Consider the following 23,364-nt stretch of genomic DNA (forward strand, 5'->3'; position numbering starts at 1 on the left):
CATTTTAGTATGTAATAGTTCTACCTTGTTCATTTTAAAATTGCTTTTTATTTTATAAAATGACTATCATAATTTGTTCATGGTATCCCTATTAATGGACTTTCAGATTGCAGCATTTATTGGTAGCGTGGGAAAATTGAAAAATTAAGTGTAAATTTAGTTTATTCAACTGCTTTATACATAAATATGTGCAGATAATTTTGAAGACAGAAGCCTAGAAATCAAATGAATGGATTTTAATGGAGTCAGCCAAATTTCCCTCACAAAAGGCTTTATCAGTTTACACACCAACAGTATATGAGAGTATGCTTGCTTTTTAAAATTTTCCTTACTCCTCCCCCCAAAAAACCATCATTTTGTTTTGCATTACTTGATTACATTTTAATTTTTATTCATATTAATAGTTTATATTTTCTCTTTTAATTGTTCATTTATGTCCTTTGCCTACTTTTCTTCTGATTATTTGCCTTTTCATATTTTTATGAGTTGGGCTTCCCATGTGGCTCAGTGGTAAAGAATCCACCAGCCAATGTAGAAGATACAAGTTCGATCCCTGGGTCAGCAAGACCCACTGGAGAAAGAAATGGCAACGCACTTCTGTATTCTTGCCTGGGAAATCTCATAGACAGAAGAGCCTGGCAGGTTGTAGTTGATGGGGTTGCAGAAGAATCGAACATGACTTAGTAACTAAAACAACAACAAACATTTGTATGAATTAGTTGTATTTTCTGTATACTAACTTTTTCAAAATAGCCTGTATTAAAAGTATTTCCCCCAGATAATTGTCTGTATTTTAACTGACAAGTTTATTGTTGCATGTAATTTTTTAATATTTTACACAGCTGGAGTAACCCAACTTTTTTCTTCATAGCTTTGTAAATTATTGAAAAATTTTTGTTCATTTGTTTGTCTTAGGTTTAGAACGTAAATCTGCCTGGGGTTTGTTTTTAATTGTGTAAATCAAAGATTTCACTTTTTCATGATAGTTAACCACTTATCTTAATAGTATTGATTGACTAATGCCCTGATTTTCCACTAATTGAAATTCCATCTTTATCATCTGTAATTCTTACATGGAATTACATGGATTACATAAATCTGCATGGATTTAGATTGTTTTCTCTTGATCTGTGTATGCTAGAATGCCTTTAATTAATACAGGTTTATAGTATCTGATCGGAGAAGACAATGGCACCCCATTCCAGTACTCTTGCCTGGAAAATCCCATGGACAGAGGAGCCTGCTAGGCTGCAGTCCATGGGGTCGCTAGGAGTCGGACACGACTGAGTGACTTCCCTTTCACTTTCCACTTTCATGCATTGGAGAAGGAAATGGCAACCCACTCCAATGTTCTTGCCTGGAGAATCCCGGGGACGGAGGAGCCTGGTGGGCTGCCGTCTATGGGGTCTCACAGAGTCGGACACGACTTACATGCCTTAGCAGTAATCCATTGTATTAGGTTGGTGAAAAAGTAATTGCAGTTTCAGACCATGAATTTTAAAGCATTATAACTCGGTTCAAACATATCTTTACTCATGAAAATAGAAACCATTACAATCAACACATTTTTGCCAATGAGAAATAAGTTTATTTCTGTAGCATAAAAATCCGTGCTTTGGGACTCAGCAAAATTTGGAAAGCCTCCTGCTGGTTGCAGAAGCATTTTCCCTGCAAAAAGTTGTAGAGATGCTTGAAGAAGTGGTAGTCAATTGGCAAAAGGTCAAATGAATATGGTGGATGAGGCAAAACTTTGTAGCCCGGTTCCTTCAACTTGTGAAACATTGGTTGTATGATGTGTGGTCAGGCATTGTGGAGAAAAAGTGGCCCCATTCTGTTGACTAGTGCTGGCTGCAGGTGTTGCAGTTTTTGGTGCATCTCATCAGTTGGTTGAGCATACTTCACAGATGTAATGGTTTCACTGGGATTCAGGAAGCGCTCGTGGATCAGACTGGCAGCAGACTGCCAAACAGTGACGGTGACCTTTTTTTGGTACAGATTTGGCTTTGCAAAGTACTTTGGAGCTTCTTCTCAACCACTGAGCTGGTCATCATTGGAAGTTGTATACAGTCGACTTTTTGTAGCACATCACAATCCGATCGTTGTTGTTGCACAGAATAAAAGGAGATAACACTTAAGAATGCTGATTTTTTTTATTTTTGGTCAGCTCCTGAGACACCCACTTATCGAGCTTTTTCACCTTCCCAGTTTGCTTCAAATGCCAAACCACCATAGCATGGTCGACGTTGAGTTCTTCAGCAACTTCTCGTATAATTGTAAGAGAATCAGCTTCGATGATGCTCTCAGTTGCTAGCTGTCAACTTCCAACTGCCAGCCACTGTGCTTCTCAACCTCAAGGCTCTCATCTCCTTTGCAAAACTTCTTGAACCACCACTGTACTGTACATCTGTTATCAGTTCATGGGCCAACTGCGTTGTCGATGTTGCAAGTTGTCTCCTCTGCTTTACCACCCATTTTGAACTCAAATAAGAAAATAGCTCAGATTTTCTTTATGTCTTAACATCATTTCCCTAGTCTAAATTACATATAAAATAAACATCAAGTAATAAGTCATTAGCAAAAAAATGCAAAGTGAGAAGTGTGCATTAAAATGATGTATAACATAATCACATTTATTTAAGAATATTTTCTAGTATCAGCAAATTTCAATAGCATCAGTTCAGTTCAGTTCAGTCGCTTAGTTACATCCGACTCTTTGTGACTTCATGAACTGCAGCGTACCAGGCTTCCCTGTTCATCACTAGTTCCTGGAGTTTACTCAAACTCATGTCCATTGAGTCGGTGATGCCATCCAACCATCTCATTCTCTGTTGTCCCCTTCTCCTACTGCCTTCAATCTTTCCCAGCATCAGGGTCTTTTCCAGTGAGTCAGTTTTTCCCATTAGGTGGCCAAAGTATTGGAGTTTCAGCTTCAGCATCAGTCCTTCCAATGACTATTCAGGACTGTTTTCCTTTAGGATGGACTGGTTGGATCTCCTTGCAGTCCAAGGGACTCTCAAGAGTCTGCTCCAACACCACAGTTCAAAAGCATCAATTCTTCGGCGCTCAGCTTTCTTCCCAGTCCAACTCTCATATCCATGCATGACCACTGGAAAAACAATAGCCTTGACTAGACGGACCTTTGTTGGCAAAGTAGTGTTTCTGTTTTTTAATATGCTGTTGAACTTTAAACAGGAAAGTTCAGCAATGCAAAACCACAGTTACTTTTCCACCAAGCTAATATATGTACCACATGTTCTTTATTCATTTATCTGTCAGTAAATATGTAGGCTGTTTCCATATCTTGGCTATTGTGACTAGTGCTGCTGTGAATAAAGGGCTGCGTGTATCTTTGAATTAAAGTTTTGTCTGGATATATCCCAGGAGTGGGGTTGCTGGGTTATAGGGTAATTCTGCTTTTAGTTTTCTCAGTAACCTCCATACTGTTTTGCATATTTACATATTTATGTACCAACTTTCTTACATACTTGCTTACCATACTTAACGTACCAATTTACATTCCCACCAACACTGCAGGAAGGTTCCTTTTGTTTTATAGCCTCTATAGCATTTGTTGTTTGTAGAGTTTTTAATGATGGCCATTCTGACTGGTGTGAGGTGATATCTTGTAGTTTTCATTTGAAAATCACTAGTTAGCAGTGTTGAGCATCTCTTTCATGTGCCTATGGGCCATTTGTATTTCTTCTTTGTAGAAATGTTTAAGTAGGTCTTCTGCCCGTTTTTCAGTTGGATAGTTTTTATTGTTGTTGAGATGTATAAGCTATTTGTGTTTTGGAAATTAAGCCCTTTTTGGTTGCATCATTTGCAAATATTATTTCCCATTCGGTAGGTTGTCTTTTTGTTTTGTTGATGTTTTGTTTCATTTTGTTTTTGGTTTCCTTTGCTGTGCAAAAGCTTGTAAGTTTGATTGGATCCCATTTATTTTTCTTAATATCTTACTGCTGCTGCTTTTCTGAGAGAAATGATGTAGTGTAACATATATAGATCTCTTTTATTTTCCTAGTAATCTATTGGCTTAGACTAAGCAAATTAGAAAGGCAATAGCTTGATGGCCAATCATACTTTCTTTTAGGTTCTTCATTTTTCATATCTCAATTAAAGATATACTAACTGTTCAGGCCATACTGTATCACAGTTAATAAGCCACTAATACCAGACCATCAGGATTTCTTTTTTTTTTTCCTTATGTAATTGCCAAAACTTTGGGCATTATAGATGGTGATGTGCCAGATTTTTAGACTTTCAAGATGTAAAGAAAATGAAAAATACCTGCAAGTTATATTTGATAATGATTATTCCAAACATACCTTTCTAAGTGTTAAATAAAGAAGGCAAAATGAAATCCATTGCTGATCAGTTGATCTCTTTTTTCCCCAAAATCTTCTAATGTGCAGAGTTTTTGAAGGAAGAATGAAAAACAGCTTTTCTTTTAATTCTTTTCCTATAGTGCATGTAAAATGATTTGAGTGACAAGCACATGGAAGGAATTTTATGTTGAAGGAGGATTATTTAATTGAAATAGAAGTGATAGCAAGTTGTGGAGACTAAATACCTAGAATAGGGTAGTTATTTGAAGTATTCAATACTGTAATGATTTTTGTACCATTGTGGGAATCTGGATAAGCTTATTCGTTCAAATATAATTTGTAGAGTCAATTTTTTTTTATTGCAGATTTGGTCTTTTTGAAGCCATGTCTGCCATTGAAATGATGGATCCCAAGATGGATGCTGGCATGATTGGAAACCAAGTTAATCGAAAAGTTCTCAATTTTGAACAAGCTATCAAGGTTGTTACCATTGTGCCTTTTGTGTTTTATTATTTGTTATTCATATGTTAAAACATTTTGATTAATAATGGAAATCAAACTTAGTATATCAAATTTTCCTAAATGCATCTCGGCTATGTAAACAAGTTAGTTATCTGTCTGTGGAAGTTTTAACAAAGGTCTCATTAAAAGCTTGTTCTAAATTTGTATATGCATGCATTTTTTTAATTAATATTTGAAAGTGTTTTGAGTATAAATACCAAGGTAATTGATTAAGGATTAAATTTTAACTATAAATATATTAAGTAAAATGCTTGTAGTGAACTAGAAATTTACTCAATGAGAATTGATTTAGAAGTTCATTCATAGTTGCCTCAGAGTTTAATTTTGCATATTTTTTGAAGAAAGATATGTTAAATAAGTGGAAACTGTTAAAAAATTTATGACATACATCATTTTAAGGAAAATGAAAAAAAATTTTTTTTCTTTGTAAATAGTTTCAGTTCATTAAAATGCTTCATATTTATTAAAGTTCAAAACTAATTTTAACTGTGCTTTTTAAATATTTGTTAGTTTGACTCATTTTTTTATAAAGGCCTTTATTCTATTTCATATTAGGCTTTTATTTTTAGTATTGACTTACTTAAGATACATTATTTTTAAGAATACAGAGTTAATTTGGCCCCTTAGTTTTATCAGATGATGAGATAGAGTTTTCTTAGAATTTATACTTTAAAATATTTACTGTACATAATAACCATACATTTTTAAAAAGCTTATATGTCATATTTCCCCTTTCTTTTAGGATGGCACCATAAAAATTAAAGACCTCACCTTGCCTGAATTGATAGGGATAATGGATACATGCTTTTGCTGTTTGGTAAGAGTTAAGATAGCACTATTTGTTAATTTTAGAGCTGTGGCTTACTTGAATTTCAGTTTGAAAGTATATACACCATCACTGAATATGAAATATATATAATTCTTGGCCTAGTAAGATGTATGTAAGATTATTAGGCTAAGTTATGCTCTAGGAAGCAGCTATTTTATCTTTTCATCTGGGTGATTTTACGTTCTCATCTTCTGGAAGGATATTTTCTTTCCAAGAAAGATAATAATATACAGCCATTATCCAAAGTACCTTTTCTATTCTCACGGTACCCAGGAAAACAAATCTGTAATTTAAAGGTTCTGTAAGTAAGCATGATATTTAACCAAAGAGAGTTTTGGATTGGCTTTGAAGAAATTTTTTTCCTATTCTAGGGAAAATTGAAGTAAACCGACCATTTTATACTATGAGGAATTTTATTTATTTATTTATATATGTGTACTGGATAGATTGTCTTCCTAGACAATGTGGTTTAATTGTGGGAAAACTCTCATGTGTACTGCTCTTCTCCCCCACCCCACCCCCACTTTCTGAGTGTCCCTTTCTTTTGTAAAGTTGATATTAAATCATTATCTTTAGACATAATGTAAAATGTCTTCATTTGTGTGTCTGGTAAAATATTCATTGATTACCAGTGTGTATGAAGTATTTCTGTTATGTGTTTTATGTGTATATTTTTTACTTTGGTCTTTTACATCAGCTCTGTGAGCGCTCTGGTATCATTCTTACCTATTTGCCTACTATTTGCCTGGAAGGGGCATAGTGAGAATCCTGATCCTTCTTCCTCCAAAGCTCTTTCCCTCAGAAATATTTTTATTACCCTTTGGCCATTTGTAATTGTAGTAGAATAGGCTAAAAGGGGGCAAGATGGAGGATTTGTGTCAAAGTTGAGGAACAGTTCTATGAGAGTATTGGGGCTGTATCTAAGTTTGGACTTTAATAGGCAGACAGTTTTTAGTCTGGAGAGTCTTCTGCACACTAGTAATACAAAATATGCATTTTAATTAGAGCAGTTTTCATGTGCATTTCTCATTTTATAATGTAGTAGTTTTCTTGCTCTATTGCAGAATTCTTAGACTAAGTAGAAATTAGAATAAACACGGGCAAATTGCTTATGCTATTTCTTTATATGTAAGATGAGAAAAACACCACCTTTCTCAAAGTGTTAGGGAAAAAATGAGATAAGATACATGCAAAATACCTAGCATAGTACTCAAATATCATAGATTACTCAGTTTTGGTTGCAGTTCTTCTGGCTTCTAGCTCAGGGTACTTGGCCCATGGTAGTCACTCAGTAGAATAGTATTGCATGATTATTTTTGTGCTTTAGAATGATCCTTCTTATTGGGAGTATTGAAGTAGAGGTGGGAGGCAGGAAAAAAGTTGGCTAGTTTCTTGTGGTAATCTAGGTGTGATATGAATCTCTTGACTGGATTAGTAGTAGTTCGGATGAAAAAGAAGAGTTGAATGAATGGCTTAAGAACCTGGTTGGCTCTAAAATTGTGAATTCCTTAATTTCATGGGTTTTTATTTACTACATTGTAATAGAATTAATAGTGTTTGGATATGAAGTAAGGAGGGACTCTAATTTCATTAATTTCTAAATATTTTGCAAACTGAATTATATAATAAAAGAATGCTTTCCATATCTATAACTTTTGGGTAATCATATTTTTAATTCTTGGAAGACTTTGGTCAATGAAAGTGGATTCAGACGCTTTTCTTTTCTGATCTTCCTTTTAATCCTCTTTTAAATCTTGTGACTAATCATATTTATTTGGGCCTGTGTCTGGCCTTTGTTGAATCAGACTTTTCAGACTTGTGCATTCTTTTATTTCTTTATAGATAACATGGTTAGAAGGCCATTCCTTGGCACAGACAGTATTTACGTGCCTTTACATTCATAATCCAGATTTTATAGAAGATCCTGCCATGAAAGCTTTTGCTCTGGGTATCTTGAAAATCTGTGACATTGCAAGGGAAAAAGTAAATAAAGCTGCTGTTTTTGAAGAGGTAAGATTTTGTTATTTAAGAATTCCTGAAACTCATTGGCCACCTTCATCTTAATATGTATTCTGTCAGTACCATTCATTGAATATTCATTATGTACAGAGATACTTATTCTGGATGTTGTGGGGATTCACAAAGAAAATAGAAGAGATAAGCTTGTCCCTTAAGTCTCTTATAAATTATAAAAGTTAATTTCAGTCTTTGGAGGAAGGGAAAGGAAAACAAAAGTTATGAAGAATAGTTTAGAGTATAAACATTTTCTTCCACTTAGTACCTCAAACTGAGGAAGTGTTTTACGTTTTAGTCATAGAAAGATTTTTCCATTTATCATTAAAAAAAAAGATTATAGACTCTGTGTATTTTAAGGGGAGATGTGATAGCATTTGAAACTAAGTTAATTTTGTTTCTTTCATTTGTTGAAACCGTTAAATTTCTTTTTCACACTGTTACTGATCCAGAATAAATATCTTAGGCTCCAGCAATGGTTCAGGGTGTAAAGCTTTTCTAAATTTACATTATATATGTGAGAATAATAGCTAAGTATACGCCTAATGTGAGTTCCACATTTAAATGTGTGGCTTATGAGTTGTTTATGAAATACTAGGTATTTCTTAAACACTCATTGGTTATTCAGCTATATATTTGAGCTGATACAGGTAGAAAATCTTTAACATTTGGATGGAATTTTTTAAAAGATTAGTTTGAGTTAAAAAATGAGAAGAGACACACAAATTATTTTAAGTATTCCCAAAAGGACATTAAAAATCAGTGGGACAGAGAAAGGGTTTATTTACCAAATAGTTCTGGAATAATTGGTTGGCACCCTTGAAACTTACTTGATCAGCATTTTACATCTGCCTTGGTCCATTTATGTTGCCATAACAGAAGACCATAGCCTGGGATGGCTTACGAACAATTATTTATCTCTCATAGTTCTGGAGGCTGAGAAATCTAGGATCAAGGCATCAGCAGATTTGGTGCCTGGTGAGGGCCTGCTTCCTGGTTCCTCTTTTAACTATGGCCTCACAAGGCAGAAGGAGGGATGGGGAGTTCTCTGGAGTCTCTTTTATAAGGACACTAAGCTCAGCATTCAGAAAACTAAGATCATGGCATCTGGTTCCATCACTTCATGGGAAATAGATGGGGAAACAGTGAAAACAGTGTCAGATTTTATTTTTGGGGGCTCCCAAATCACTGCAGATGGTGATTGCAGCCATGAAATTAAAAGACGCTTACTCCTTGGAAGTAAAGTTATGACCAGCGTAGATAGCATATTCAAAAGCAGAGATATTACTTTGCCAACAAAGGTCCGTCTAGTCAAGGCTATGGTTTTTCCAGTGGTCATGTATGGATGTGAGAGTTGGACTGTGAAGAAAGCTGAGTGCTAAAGAATTGATGCTCTTGAACTGTGGTGTTGGAGAAGACTCTTGAGAGTCCCTTGGACTGCAAGGAGATCCAACCAGTCCATTCTAAAGGAGATCAGTCCTGGGTGTTCTTTGGAAGGAATGATGCTAAAGCTGAAACTCCAGTACTTTGGCCACCTCATGTGAAGAGTTGACTCATTGGAAAAGACTCTGATACTGGGAGGGATTGGGGGCAGAAGGAGAAGGGGACGACAGAGGATGAGATGGCTAGATGGCATCACCGACTCAATGGACGTGAGTTTGAGTGAACTCTGGGAGTTTTTGATGGACAGGGAGGCCTGGCGTGCTGCAGTTCATGGGGTCGCAAAGAGTCGGACATGACTGAGTGACTGACTGAATCTCATTTATGAGGGTCCCACCCTCATGGACCTTCTAAAGGATCCATCACCCAGCACTATCATGTTGGAGGTTGTTTCAACATAAATTTTGAGGGCACCCAGTCAGTCTATTGCAGTTGGTTGATATGTCTTAAGTCTCAGTCTGTAGGTTCCCTCTCTTTTTTATTTTTTTAAGCCTTGCAACTCGTTGTTAAAGAACTCTCCCAAAGGCTCCACCTCCAATTGCTATCACATTGGGCATTAGAACTTCATATATTAATTTGGGAGTGGGAGGGGGGCACAAACATTCAGTTTATAACAACATCAAAGTAAATTGTAGAGAGAGAAAATATTTTAGATATAAAATTTGCTTAAAAATCAGAAGGCAGTTTATAGAAATAAAATGGCCATTAAGTGTAAGATGTTTAACCTCATGTTAGAAACGCAAATTAAAACTGTGAGATACCATTTTTTTTTACCTATAATAGGCACTGACATGCTAGGGGGATGTGTGTGTGGGGGGGATATGAATAGTCATTGTTTTCCTTTTTTTTTTTAACTTTAAAAAATTTTAGTTGATTTGGAAATGTTTTCCAAATAACAGCAGTTAACAGCGATAGCACCAAGAACACTCAGATTCAGTTGCTGTTAACCTATCATGTCATTTTTCACTTTTTCTTTCATGTATGTATGTATATATGTATCTTTTTCTGAACTATTGGCGAGTGAGCTGTGTACATTTTGATCTTCTCTGAGGCTTCCCTGGTGGCTGAGAGATTAAAGCGTCTGCCTGCAATGCGGGAGACCCTGGTTCGATCCCTGGGTCAGGAAGATCCCCTGGAGAAGGAAATGGCAATCCACTCCAGTATTCTTGCCTAGAGAATCCCATGGAGGGAGGAGCCTGGTAGGCTACAGGCCACGGGGTTGCAAAGAGTCGGACACGACTGAGCTACTTCACTTCACTGAGACACGTCAATAAGCACCTCGTAAGGAAAAGGACACGCTCATACACAGCTACAGTGCAATGATCTACCTCAGCAAATCTATGATACCAGTCCACTACCTACCCATATTCTCTGTCAGTTGACTTAGTAACGTCCTTAGTGTTTTTTCCCTACAGTGTGGGATCCAGTCTAGGATCATGTCCTACGTCTAGTTGCATATCTCTTTAGTGTCCTTTAGTTTACAACAGTTCCTCATCCTTTGTCTCTAATGACATTGGTATTTTTGGAAAACACAGCCCTCTCCTGCTTTCCTTATTTAATAGAATGTTCCTTACTTGGGGCTTGTCTACTCTTTCCTCATGATTAGATTTATATTATGCAGTCCTGGCTGGAATATGATATGAGTAATAATGTGTCCTTTTTATGGTTTCATATCTGAGACATAGAGTGTCCATTTGTCCCTCCATGGTAATGTGACTTTTTCACCCCATCAAGGTGCTTTCTGTTACCATATGGTTACTTTAAAAAAAAAAATTATTGATGTGTAGTTTATTTACATTGCTGTGTCAGTTTCTGCTACACATCATAGTGATGCATTTATACAGTTATACATGTATATACACATTCTTTTTCATATTATTTTCTTTTATGGTTTATCACAGGATATTGAATATAGTTCCCTGTGCTAGACAATAGGACTTTGTTGTTTATCTGTCCTGTGTATAATAGTTTGCATCTGCTAATCCCACAGTCCCAGTCCATCCCTCCCCTGCCCTCCTTGGTAACCATGAAACTGTTTTCTATGTCTGTGAGTCTGTTTATCTTTCATATATAAGTTCATTTGTGTCATATCTTAGATTTCACTTATAAGTGACATCATTTGGTATTTGTCTTTTCTGATTTACTTCACTTGGTTAGATAATCTCTAGGTCCATGCATATTGTTGCAAATGGTATTCCATTCTTTTTTATGGCTGAATCTTATTCCATTGTGCATATATATGTGTGTATGTGTGTATATATACACAGACATACACACACACTGCATCTTCTTTATCCATTCCTCTGTCAATGGATATTTATGTTGTTTCCTTGTCTTGGCCATTGTAAATAGTGCTGCAGTGAGCATTGGGGTGCCTGTGTGTTTTGAATTATAGTTTTGTCTAGATATATGGCCAGGAGTGGGATAGCAGGATCACATGGCAACTCTGCTTTTAGTTATTTTGAGACGCTTCCATACTGTTTTCCATAGGGCCTGCACCAGTTCACATTTTCATGGTTACTGTTTTTAATCTTGTGTATATAGTAAGCAATATGTAGGGAAACTCTTTAAGATCACGTAAATATCCTGCTTATTAAAAATCTCTCCATATATATATATATATATATATATATATATATATATATATAGTATCCATTCCCAGTACTTGCTTGGACTAATCTTAGTGTGTTGACTTTAAAATGATGATTTTGAATTCCAGCACTCTTTCCACATTTATTAGTTAGGACAGGATTGTACTATAAACAAAGATTCATGCATTTTTGATGGGAGTGTAAATTCTACAACTTTTTAAAAGGGTAGTTTGGTACTATCTATGATTTAAAATGCTTGTCTTGTTTCATCAGTTTCAGTTTTAGGAATTTAGCCTATAAATATATTCAAGCTTATCGCCAAAGATCTATGTTCAAGGACATTAGTTGTAGTGTTTGTATTAACTAAAGTCTGGAAACTAATGTCCATCAGTACAAGACGTTAAATGACACTACCCTCACTTACTGCCAAGTAAGTGTTTTGCGCCCTTTACAAAGGAGGGGGTAGGCTTACTTAAACAAATTAGATCTCCAAATTAATGTAAAATATGTTTGGTATAGAAAAGCATGTGTAGCTTGCTACCATTTTTGTTCTTTTTTTAAGAAGAGGTAGTTAGTTAAATCATCATACACAAGAAAATAACTAAGGTATTGAGGATCAAAGTATATACTTGTTTGTATTGTAATTTTTATTATATACCTGTATTACTTTCTAAGTAAACAAAAAATTTTTATAATTTTTTCAGTTCAAATTTCTGCATACTCTCTGGATGAAGGACTTAGTAAGAAATGAAAGAAATCCTAAAGAAAAGGACTAACAGGAAAAAAGCTGATAGAAAAAATTCTTAGGAAAAGTACAAAAAAAAATCAGTTTTGGTGTATTAAAATCCCATTCAAATAAAGATGAGAGTAAAACCCAAATGAATAAATGGTAGTAAAATAAATAGCTTATTCATAGAGGAAGGTTATCAAATGATCATAACATTTAAAAAATTTAGGCTCAGTGTAATCCAAGAAAATCTAATAATTAGTTCACTTTTCATCTACACAGTATTTAAAATAAGAATATATATTTTACTAGTGAGAGTATGCATTAACATAGCTGCTTTGGAAAACAATTTAGCAGTGTATATATCAAAAGTTTTAAACTTATTGATAACCATTTAAACTAGTTAGTTCACCTTTAGAACTCAGCCTTAAAGAAATTATTAGGCATATGGACACTTAATGCCCAAATACATTAATCAGAGTTTTTAATAGTGAAAATTGGTGTTGATCAAAAGACGACCATTAGGGTTATGGTTGAAATAAACTGTGCTTACTGTATCATATATAATAATGATTATGTGTAATGAATATAGAGAGATGACAGTATCTACTATCATGGGAAAATGCATACTTTAAAAGATTAAGAAGGCAGCACACAGTGTAACCAATGATATAAAACTAAAACAGGAGAAACAAAAGTTAGTTCCTAGGCTGGAAAGATATTTTTCTTGTTTTGTTAAACTTTTCAGATAGTTCAGATGAATTTGTCTCAGTTTGGTAATTTAAAAAAAGTTAATTGCCTAGTAAAATCCTTTAGAGGCCTGGTAATGAATAAATAATGAATGACTTAAAATCAACAAATAATTTGTTTGAAATGGATGCTTCTGAAGTTCCTAATGATTATGTATTATGTCTCTGCTTTGTTTTTACTCCTAAACTGAAGACATTCTCATTTGCCCAAAGAAATTTCTTTTAATATGTTGCTCATGTGCAAAATGGGAACCACAGTTCCCCTATCAAATGGCTTTTCCTCTGTCTTGCAAAATGATGTCTTTAGTGTTATCTTTGATTACTTTTTTTTTTTTTTTTTAACCTCCTACATCCAGATTCTTTTACCTTGCAAATGTCTGAATCTGGCCACTGTTTTTTCTTCTCTATAGCCCACAAAGTGTATAATGAAAAATTACAGTGCTTTCCTCTTTCTTTATCCATTCATAATAATCAATTCTTTTAGCTTTTTCCTACAGTTGCCATATTTCTGTATAATAGGCTAATATTCTAGTTTCTAGGTTTAAGAATTTATCAACCTTTAGGTAGTGTATAGCATCAAATTTTTAGTGTATACTTAGCATTCATATATTACTTTCTCCCTCACTCCAAATAATAATTCAGTTTATGTTAAATTATTCACTACAGATATTATTGTGACTGTATAAATATTAATGACAGATGAGCCAGAGTAGTGTATGCTTCTTTTACTCATACAAATTTTTTTTCCTTAAAGGCAGTAACTACTATTTCTTTTGAGTTTGCTTAGTTTTCTGTGTCCTTCTCCTTCCTTTCCCATTATTATTAAACTATCAGATAATCTGTATATTTTATCATGTATATATACATCCAGTAATATACAGTTCTTTTTTAATATTCTTCTTTGTTCTCTAGCTGGCTCATTTGCTTTCTAGCCCCCCTGCGTAGCTGTCATCCCAGGTTTCTCTGCATTGTTCTTCTGGAAATTCCATTTCCCTCTCTTTTTCTTAGATCCCTAGTTACCTGGATCTTATGCCTGTATTGTTCGTAGTTTATAACCTTGCTTGTTCAGTACCTCCAGTTTCTTTGGGGAGACAGGGGATTTTTCTTTGAGACCTTGTATGTCTGAAAATGTTTTCCCTGCCCTTTCACCTGGTCGATGGTTTGGCTATAGTAGACTTCTAGGCTGGAAAATAATTTTCCTCTGAATTTTGAAGGCATTGTTCCACTGATTTAGAATTCCAGTGTTAACATCCTGATTCTTGACTCCTGTTTTCTCTTAGGAAACATTTAGGGTTTATCTTTTTAGTGACCATACCTTAGACTTAGTCCTTGTCACCCCTTATGATCTTTGAAGCATGCCACCACCTTTGTTTCTAAATTATTTGTGTTCTGATTCCTGCGGTTCTTCACTCCTACTTGGAATAATGGAATGGATAGGAGTGCCTTTTAGGAATGTGGTAAACACTATGAAAGTTCGTATTTACACGTGTACAATTTGAGAATCCTATTTGATGTCCAAATAGAGATAAGAGTATAAGCTTCATCCAGAAGCTACGTTTATAGCTCTGTAATACAACCTGAGACTGAAAAGACCCAGTCTCGTGAGGCATACAATTCTACTGAGTTCTTTTGAGACTGGGATATTTGTTTGTACTTCATTCTCTTTGTAAGGTTTAGTGTTTGACATGAATTGCAGGCTTACTGATGTTTTTGTTGAGTCTGGAAATTTCTCTACAGTTCTGGCCACTGCTGTGAATGTCTATTATTCCATTATATTAGACTTTTTTTATACATTTTATAAGAATTGTAATATGGCAGAAACACTCCTGTATTAAAGCTTTTAACTTCTTAGCCAAAATCAGCCAGATGATCTTAAACTCTTCATAGTGGATCCAGCAAACAACTTAATTTGCTAATATCTCAGCAGTGTTTTAAATTATCTTGAGAGTGGGAACCCATATTTGAATCATTTTTTTCTTTACAGTGGGTTGAAGTGGGAATGTAGTTCTGCTGGCACTTTGAGTAATTCTGTTTGAAAAGCTTAACTTTTGTAGCCTAACAGTGTGTGAAAAGATGCATAAGTTTTGAAGAATCTTGTCTAAATTTTGCAACCTTGTCATCAAACAGTTGAAATTAAGAGGATAGAGATAGCATTAGAATGTGGTGTTTTCATGGTATGACTATAAAGAAAGTTGGGTGAATGATAGCGATATTGAGGTGACATTCTATTACCATTTCCTTTTAGCAAATAGTGATTTTGTAAGAGAAAAATGATAAAAGGTTTTGCTGCTATTCAAGGGTCTAATTATTGCTTTTCTATATAGGAAGATTTTCAGTCAATGACTTATGGATTTAAAATGGCTAACAGTGTGACAGATCTTCGAGTTACAGGTAAAACCATTTATAAAGGTAATTCACAAGTTTTACATTTGAATTTGTTTCCTCTTAAAATCATTGTCTCTATTTCTAGGCATGCTAAAAGATGTGGAGGATGACATGCAAAGAAGAGTAAAGGTATATTTTCTTTCTCTTTTCTTTAGTATAGGATATTTATATTCTTCTAAATGTCAGGTTAACTTTAGCTAATTACAAATAACTAGTAAGCAAATTAAAAATAGCTAGGTAAGACTACCAGGTTCCTTTATGTATGCTATACCTTTTTTTTGGTAATGAGTTTGAAGACTACTGGAGTGGTTGCTGATGAATTAATATTCCTTTCAAGTACTCAAAATTTAACCATTTAAAATTTTTTCAATTTTTTGCCACTGTTTTAGAATTTTAGTATGCTGTTTTAAGAATAGCATAAGATGCTAGAGTTTTAAATTCCTCAAAGGTAAGGATTATCTCTTTCACCTTTGTATTTTTAATGGTTAGGACAGTGTCTAGAACATAGTAGAAGAGTGGGATAAATAGTAGTTTCTCAAATCTGGTAAAAACCTAAGAGCGACAGACACCCTTTGGCCAGATGACCAGGATGATTTTGTTCTGATAGAGATTGAAAATGAAAAATTATATTTCTATTATTTTTTTTACACTTATATATCACAGCATGGTTGTCAAAACAGTTTTGCATTATTGTCTTATTTGATATTTACAGTTATTCAGTGTATTAGGCAATAAACTACACTTTCAAATGAAGAAAATAGAGCTCAAAAACAGCAAGTAACCTGTCTTCAGTCTTCTTAAGGGCATGCCATTATTAAGTGTCAGTTCCAGGTCTAGAACCCAGATCTACCGGATCTTCGTGTGGTATTGCCTTCAGGTTTTGCCCGAATACTCAACCATATGTAACATATGTATTAAGATTTTGGTGTTAGTATAGAACTGATCAGTGTTTACCATGTGACTTTATGATGTGATTCTGTAAAGATCGTATGATGTGATTCTGGGAAGATCGCATTTCTTTTCTCTGGGTTAGTTTTGAGAACATCAGGAACTTCAGTTAATAGATCTTTTAAAAGAAAGAAGTACTGTGTACCATGTGCTTTTGCTTATATTATTCATTGTTTTGCTTTTGCTGTTTTTAAGACCTTTTCCTTTGTGTGATCTTTATATCAAAATGAACTAAGTATATATAGTACTATTAGGTAAATAAATAATTGATACAGCGTTTTCCTTCCAAATATTTGCTCCAAATAGATTATAGTGTATACTCAATAAATTAATTTATTCCTTTACCTTGTGTAATCATAATTTATGCTTTTATAGGCTTGTGTTTGTTTTAATTCACCTTTTTTAAAATTTTAGAGTACTCGAAGTCGACAAGGAGAAGAAAGAGACCCAGAAGTTGAACTAGAAGTAATTGAACTTATTTTCTGGTAGATAATATCAGAGAAGTCTGCCTCTTAATGTTGTAGTTTTATGAACTGCGTTATAATTTATGGAAGCCCTTTTTAAGGTATTTCTTTAAAAATTGGACATTACAAGGGAGTTTATGTCCCTTGTATTTAGTTTGATAGAATTATAATACAACTCTTTCAGATACATGATTTCAGAGTTCTTCAATATTCCTATGAGGTACGTAGGAAGAAAAAATGATTTTTTTTTTTTTTCCAGATGATCCACCAAAACTTGGCAGAAGTCAAGAACTTACATAATATCAAAATTTGTCAAACCTTTGTTGAGATCCTAAATTTTCTGTCTCTGCTTAAAGCATGTTTCTATCAGTCCTCTTAAAAATACTAATTAAATCAGTTTTGAAATAATAGTGTAACTCCTGACTTGGGAAAAAATCAGTCCTTGTGATACAGAACCTTTGTTATATATTTCTGTTTCAGTAAAATAGGCTTCATTTTATTGTGTTTTATGCAGCTTATTTTCAGATATTTAAAAGCCTTTAAGTGAAGTTATTTGTAAGGTATTAACACTGAGATTTAGAACTTAATATACTGTATTTTAAAATGAAGTTTCTTTCACAAGGCTTTGCATCTTTTAACTTTTAGTCCTTTCTAATTTTTTTAGCACCAACAATGTTTAGCAGTATTCAGCAGAGTGAAATTTACTCGAGTGTTACTGACAGTGCTTATAGCCTTTACTAAGAAAGAGGTAAGGATATTTAATCTGTTCATTGTTTTTGTTTTTGATGGAATGCTTGATTTTGGTAGTTCTGAGACTTTTCTATTGGAATGTATATGCACACATACAAAGCACTCAGCATTTGGTGTGTTTATGTCAGGATATCCCTGATGATTTCTCCGAAAGCACATGAATTTTACATTGTGCCCTTAACATATCCATGACTGTTGTTGATATAAAAATAATGTATTGCTTATTAGTGGATATATAGTAGAAGCTGAAATTGCTTCTTTGAAGTTAATTTGAGAAATTAAAAATGAGAATTTTAGGTAGGCTCTTCTTTCATTCAGTTAAATAATTAACTTAGATTTGTATAGAACCTAAAACAGCCCTTAGATGGTGAATATTTGTGTGTGTGTGTGTGTGTGTGTGTGTGTGTGTATTGTGTTAACTCAAGTAAATTACAGGCTAATTTGTGAATAGTTAATTTTGAGTACAGATCCAGCCCATACAAACTTCTGTAATTCTCTTCTTTTTTTAAAATTTCACCTTGATGAATGACTTAGTAGGAATGTTGCAGTTTCTCATTTTCTAGTTGACTACATGTCTTTAGAAAAAAAAAAAAAAAACCATGAGATTGGTAGAATAAACCAGAATGTTTCCTATTGTTTTTTAGTGGTTCCTACAAAGTATTGATATGAGTAAAAAAATTATTTCTATCCTAACAGGATCTGGGCATCCTGTATTAAGTGAATAGTTTGTGAAAACCAATGTCATTACAACAAGCATTTAATAATTTCATTATTGTTTATAGGATTTTCCTATTTAATGTATATCTTTCAGTGAAAGAATATGTAAGAATGTTTTTGGTGATTTATTTGCTAGACCAGTGCTGTTGCAGAAGCTCAAAAATTGATGGTTCAAGCAGCAGATCTTCTTTCTGCCATTCATAATTCATTGCATCATGGTATCCAGGCCCAGAATGATACTACAAAAGGAGGTAATTGTCTGTTTTGTTCCTCCTCTTTTTGTTGTTGTTTTTTCCCATCCATGGTATATAGTGTTTGGTTTGTTCTAAAATATTATTTGTCAGTCTATCCAAAACATTCTAACTTTGGGTTGTTTTGCTACATAGGCTTTTATATAGAGTGTTTATGGTCCCTTCTTTATGGTCATCCTTTTTCTTTAATCACCTCTCCACTTTACTGCTTTGAGAGGTCATCACCTCGATTTCAGTCTTCCCTGACTCTACCAAGCAGGCCTGGGTATTTTCTGTGGCCTCATTGTACTCACACATGCCTCTATTACATTTTTTTAGTATATCATATTATAGTTTACCTTGTAATTCCATGAGATTTTTAATACTTCTGTGCCAGAGTCTCTTTTTTGTGTAATCCTGCAGTGCTTGGCACATTGTTGACACTCAGTATACTGATTTTATTCATGAACTATACCTTAAAAATAAAAGAGACAGTGTACCTTTATTATGAAAACTCCAACCAAGTTAACACTTTAGTAATGTGCCGCAATTTTGGTTATCCTTAAAATTCATTAAAATGAGATAACATTTATGTTTTTAAAATTAGTTTTTCACAGTTGTTGGTCTTCTGACTAGAAAGTCTAGTTTTTATTGATTCATATTCCTTTGCTTTTTTGCCTCCTTTCCTCCTTTTTCGAGAATAAGTTGTGGTATTCCCCTTCCCATGAATTTTTTCCTTACTCATACATTAGGTAGTGAAACAGTCCAAAGATAATTTGGCTTAGGCAATCAATATATGGATATCTTTATGGATAATAATTATTCTGAGCTTATAAATTCATTATTAATTCATGAAAATTTTATCATTTTCTACAGAAAAGGGAAAGATTAGGTGATTGTTAGATGACTGACTAGGAGGAGGCATTCTGTAATTAACTATGGGACATTAAAAAGAAAAAGTTTTTATGCATAGCAAGCTATCTAGTACATGTTTACAGAGAGGTTACCATTTTTACAACTCTTCAATACTTTGAAATCAAGTATATTTTTGAGAATACTTTATGAAAACCACTGTAAAATACATTGCTTCCAATTAGTTTGGTTGATTATGTATCAACAAGGTATTATGATGCAGATCAAGAGTCAAATGACTTGATTCTGAGGCTTCTTTTTTTGCCATATCTTTACTACATGATTCGTTCTGGTCTATAATTGAGGATAATAATTGCCATGGGATCATTAGTTGCCCACATGTTTTGTGGCTTCCCTGTAGTTCAGATCAGTCAGCAGTTAAAACAAAAACATATGTGTGTATTCTCAACTATTTCTCTGGTTTTATAGGCTGTTTATGAGTAAGCTTCTGGAAGATGGGTTGCATAAAGTTCATTTGAAATAACTAAGCAAGTGAAGTTTTAAATTTAGGGATTACTCTGTTCTTTGTTTTTTTTGCTAAACACTTTTTACTCTCACTCAACTTTGTAATTATCCAGCTTAAGCATGATGCTAAACAGTTCTATAATAAAAAAGTGAAAACCTTCCCAGTAATGTTTATTCTAAGAAAATGGTGATATAGCTATTAGTGTAGATTAATTTGGGTCTCAGATTATTCATTTTGCCTTCTTAATGTTATTAGAATGCATCTAGTGACAAAATGACCGTAAAGCTTGAAATTGCTGAGCATTGATTTTATCTTCTTATTGAAAAAAATGTATAGTAAGTGGGAACTTGAAAACTGGTGTTAAGGGAGAAAGTAGGAAGACTCAAACTTGGTTCAAGGATTGCTTGCTGGTTGGTTTACTCAGTGGATATGATGGCTTGACAATGAAGGAGGTGGAAGTGGTTTGGGGACAGGAGATGCTCAAGGAAGGCAGCTTGGGATTTTTGATGCAGTTAAATGGAGCAGACCACTAACCAAGTAAATATTTTGCTCTGGAAAATAAATGGAAGAAGGTTTTGGAGTTATTTTCATGTTAAGTGCTAATTGAAATAGAAGAAGTAAATGTGGTTAATCAGGGCTTTCTGAATTCAAGACCTTGAGTTGACCTTTCGTGAAAAAACAAGGGAAGCAGAGGATTCAGTGAAGCACATTGTTGCTCTTTGTATTTGCTTGTGCTGTTTTACTGCTTGAGAATTCTGTACTGCTTTTTATATGTCTGTGGGCTTCTTCAAAATAATGTTCAGATTATTTCCTCCAGTGAGACTTTTCATGTTCTACTTGTCAAAGTTTATTTTTCTCTCCCATATTCTTTTCCATTTATCTGTGGATTAGGTTTGATTTACTCTTTCGAATGCAGGCATTGTTAACAGTTGCTAGTAGAAATTAAAAATTTAATCAAACTTAGGTTTTCTGAAATTGTGAGGTACTTTGGAAGTGTATCTCCAACTCTGACATTCAGTGTCAAGAGTCCTTGGGGAATTCCCTGGCAGTCCAGTGGTTAGGACTCTGCACTTTCACATGGGTTCAGTCCCTCGGGAAACTAAGATCCCACAAGCTGCGTGGCATGACTGAAAAAGCGAAAACAACAAAAAAGAAGCCTTGTCATCCTTTTGAAAAGAGGTGTATGATTCAAATGGTATATTAATCACATGCATTTACCTTCTGAAACCTTAATGACAATGAAGAAGCGTTTGGGTTTTTAGCAAATAGATATAATTAATAAAGGGACATCCCAGGTGGCACAGTGTTAAAGAATTCTCCTGCCAACACAGGAGACACAAGAGACTCATGTTCAATCCTGGATCAGAAAGATCCCCTAGGAGTAGGAAATGGCAACCCCTCTTCAGTATTCTTGCCTGGAAAATTCCATGGACAGAGGAGCCTGGCAGGCTACAGTCCATGTGGTTGCAAAGAGTCAGACACTACTGAGCACACATAATAAAGAAGGAAAAGACAGGGAAAGAAGACAGTAGCAACAAAATTTTAGAAGCTGGAAAACAGAAAGATGTTGAGCTGTCTGTTCAAGTAACTGAATTCTTAGCTATTGATAAAGTCAAGATATAGTCCAGATTTATACTGCAGATCCTCTGAAGGGCCTCCTTTTTAGGATATCAGCTACCTCTGAAAATGAGGATGAGAATTATGTTGATGAGATCTGGTTGAAAGTCTGTTTAGAAGCAGAGAGATTTCCCTCCCATTTTCTCCATGATAACATTCCTGAGCCTCAGAATACTAGAAGTTTATTCTCTTGAATAGCAGAACAGAGAGATTCTGGACTGAGCAGATACCAGGCACTGTTGAATGGTACACATTATGGGGGAGATAAATGGTAATTTAGATACTTACTTTTGTAACATCTGTCCTTCCTTTTCCCACACACCAAGCTCAGTTGGGTACCCCCACCCCTCACCCCCACTCCCAGCTTCCAGAACAGTGCAGTCTAGCTCTTGTATTACACTTAAGAATTTGGAACACTCTTAGGGAAATCTGGCAAGCCCAAGAGATAGAGAAAAACATCAGCAAAATCTAAATTTATTGGTAATAGCAGTTCTCCTGATCAAATAGTTTGGTACAAAAACCTTGCCTATATTGATAGAGCTCTTAATGAGGTTTTTTGTCCTTTAGTTTCAAGCCTAGGTATATAGTTATGGGTGGAAATCTCTAGCCTATAAGAAAAGACCAAAACAGACAAGCAAAGACAATACCTCTTAAAAATGGAAAAAAAAAATTCTGTATGTAAAATAATAGGATGTTATAAAAAAGAGAAAAAATATATTCTTTGACATTCACAATTTTAAGAGCAGAATCATTAATAGAAAATAGAGAATGCAAATTTGAGAAAATCTTAGAGAAAGTAGAGTAAAAATGAACAGGTTGAAAGTAAAGAGAAAAAAGGAAAGAATATCTTAGACTCGGTCCAGTTCCATTATTTAATAAAGATAAATAATAAGATAAATGAAGGTAAACTAATAAAAGATTTTCCAGAAATAAAGTTCAAAAAATAAATGTCAAAAAAGAAAAAGTCTTGTAATCACTTAAGATTTCCTGGAATCAATGAAGCAAATACCTAGGGTAAGAGTGCCAGTAAAGAGCTACTCAGCATAACCAGGGTGAAAGTAAACTTCTACCAAGGCATATGATCATGAAATTTCAGAACAGTCGGGGAAAATAGAAGATCCTAAGAGATTTGAAAGAGAAAAAGAGGTTGCACACACAGAATGAAGACAGAATGTCAGCAGAGTTTTAAACAACAAGAAAGGAAGCTAGAAATCAGTGGAACAAAGAACAAAGTTGCAGTAGTCACACTTCCTGATTTTAAAACTTAGCACCATGCTACATTAATCAAGAGAATTTAGAATTAGTATAAAGATAGTCAAATTAATATAAAGATAGTGGAATAAATCCAAAAATGATCCTTTATGGTCAGTTGGTATTTGAAATAAGTGCAAAGACAGTTAAGTGGGGAAAGAAAAGTATTTTCAACAAGTAACAGTGGAACAACTAGATAACCACAGCAAAAGGATAAAGTTCAGCACCTTCCCCACCCCTCCTCACATCATAAACAAAAATAAACTCAAAATGGATTACTACTGAGCCATGGATCAGTGACATAAATCTAAGAACTGAAAATATGAAACTCTAGAACCTGGGAATAAACCTTAAGAATCAGTAAAAAGAAAAATTAAGTCAGTGAAAAAACAGGCAAGGGATCTAAGTTAGACATTTCTCTGAATATG

General features: G+C 34.3%; 1 protein-coding gene across 7 annotated transcripts in view; it reads left to right on the forward strand.

Moving 5' to 3' along the window:
- The window catches only part of NAA35 (N-alpha-acetyltransferase 35, NatC auxiliary subunit), an 89,736-nt gene that overhangs the window by 17,568 nt on the left and 48,804 nt on the right, over nucleotides 1-23,364 (forward strand). For all 7 annotated transcript variants that reach the window (XM_006066836.3, XM_044940244.1, XM_006066834.3 and 4 more), the window contains 8 exons: nucleotides 4,691-4,805; nucleotides 5,590-5,664; nucleotides 7,519-7,686; nucleotides 15,521-15,587; nucleotides 15,667-15,710; nucleotides 16,944-16,994; nucleotides 17,658-17,741; nucleotides 18,597-18,711. In XM_006066836.3, coding sequence (XP_006066898.2) covers nucleotides 4,691-4,805; nucleotides 5,590-5,664; nucleotides 7,519-7,686; nucleotides 15,521-15,587; nucleotides 15,667-15,710; nucleotides 16,944-16,994; nucleotides 17,658-17,741; nucleotides 18,597-18,711 — 719 coding nt within the window. The remainder of the gene's footprint in view (nucleotides 1-4,690; nucleotides 4,806-5,589; nucleotides 5,665-7,518; nucleotides 7,687-15,520; nucleotides 15,588-15,666; nucleotides 15,711-16,943; nucleotides 16,995-17,657; nucleotides 17,742-18,596; nucleotides 18,712-23,364) is intronic.

Source organism: Bubalus bubalis, chromosome 3, assembly GCF_019923935.1.
Source record: "Bubalus bubalis isolate 160015118507 breed Murrah chromosome 3, NDDB_SH_1, whole genome shotgun sequence".
Taxonomy (NCBI): Eukaryota; Metazoa; Chordata; class Mammalia; order Artiodactyla; family Bovidae; genus Bubalus; species Bubalus bubalis.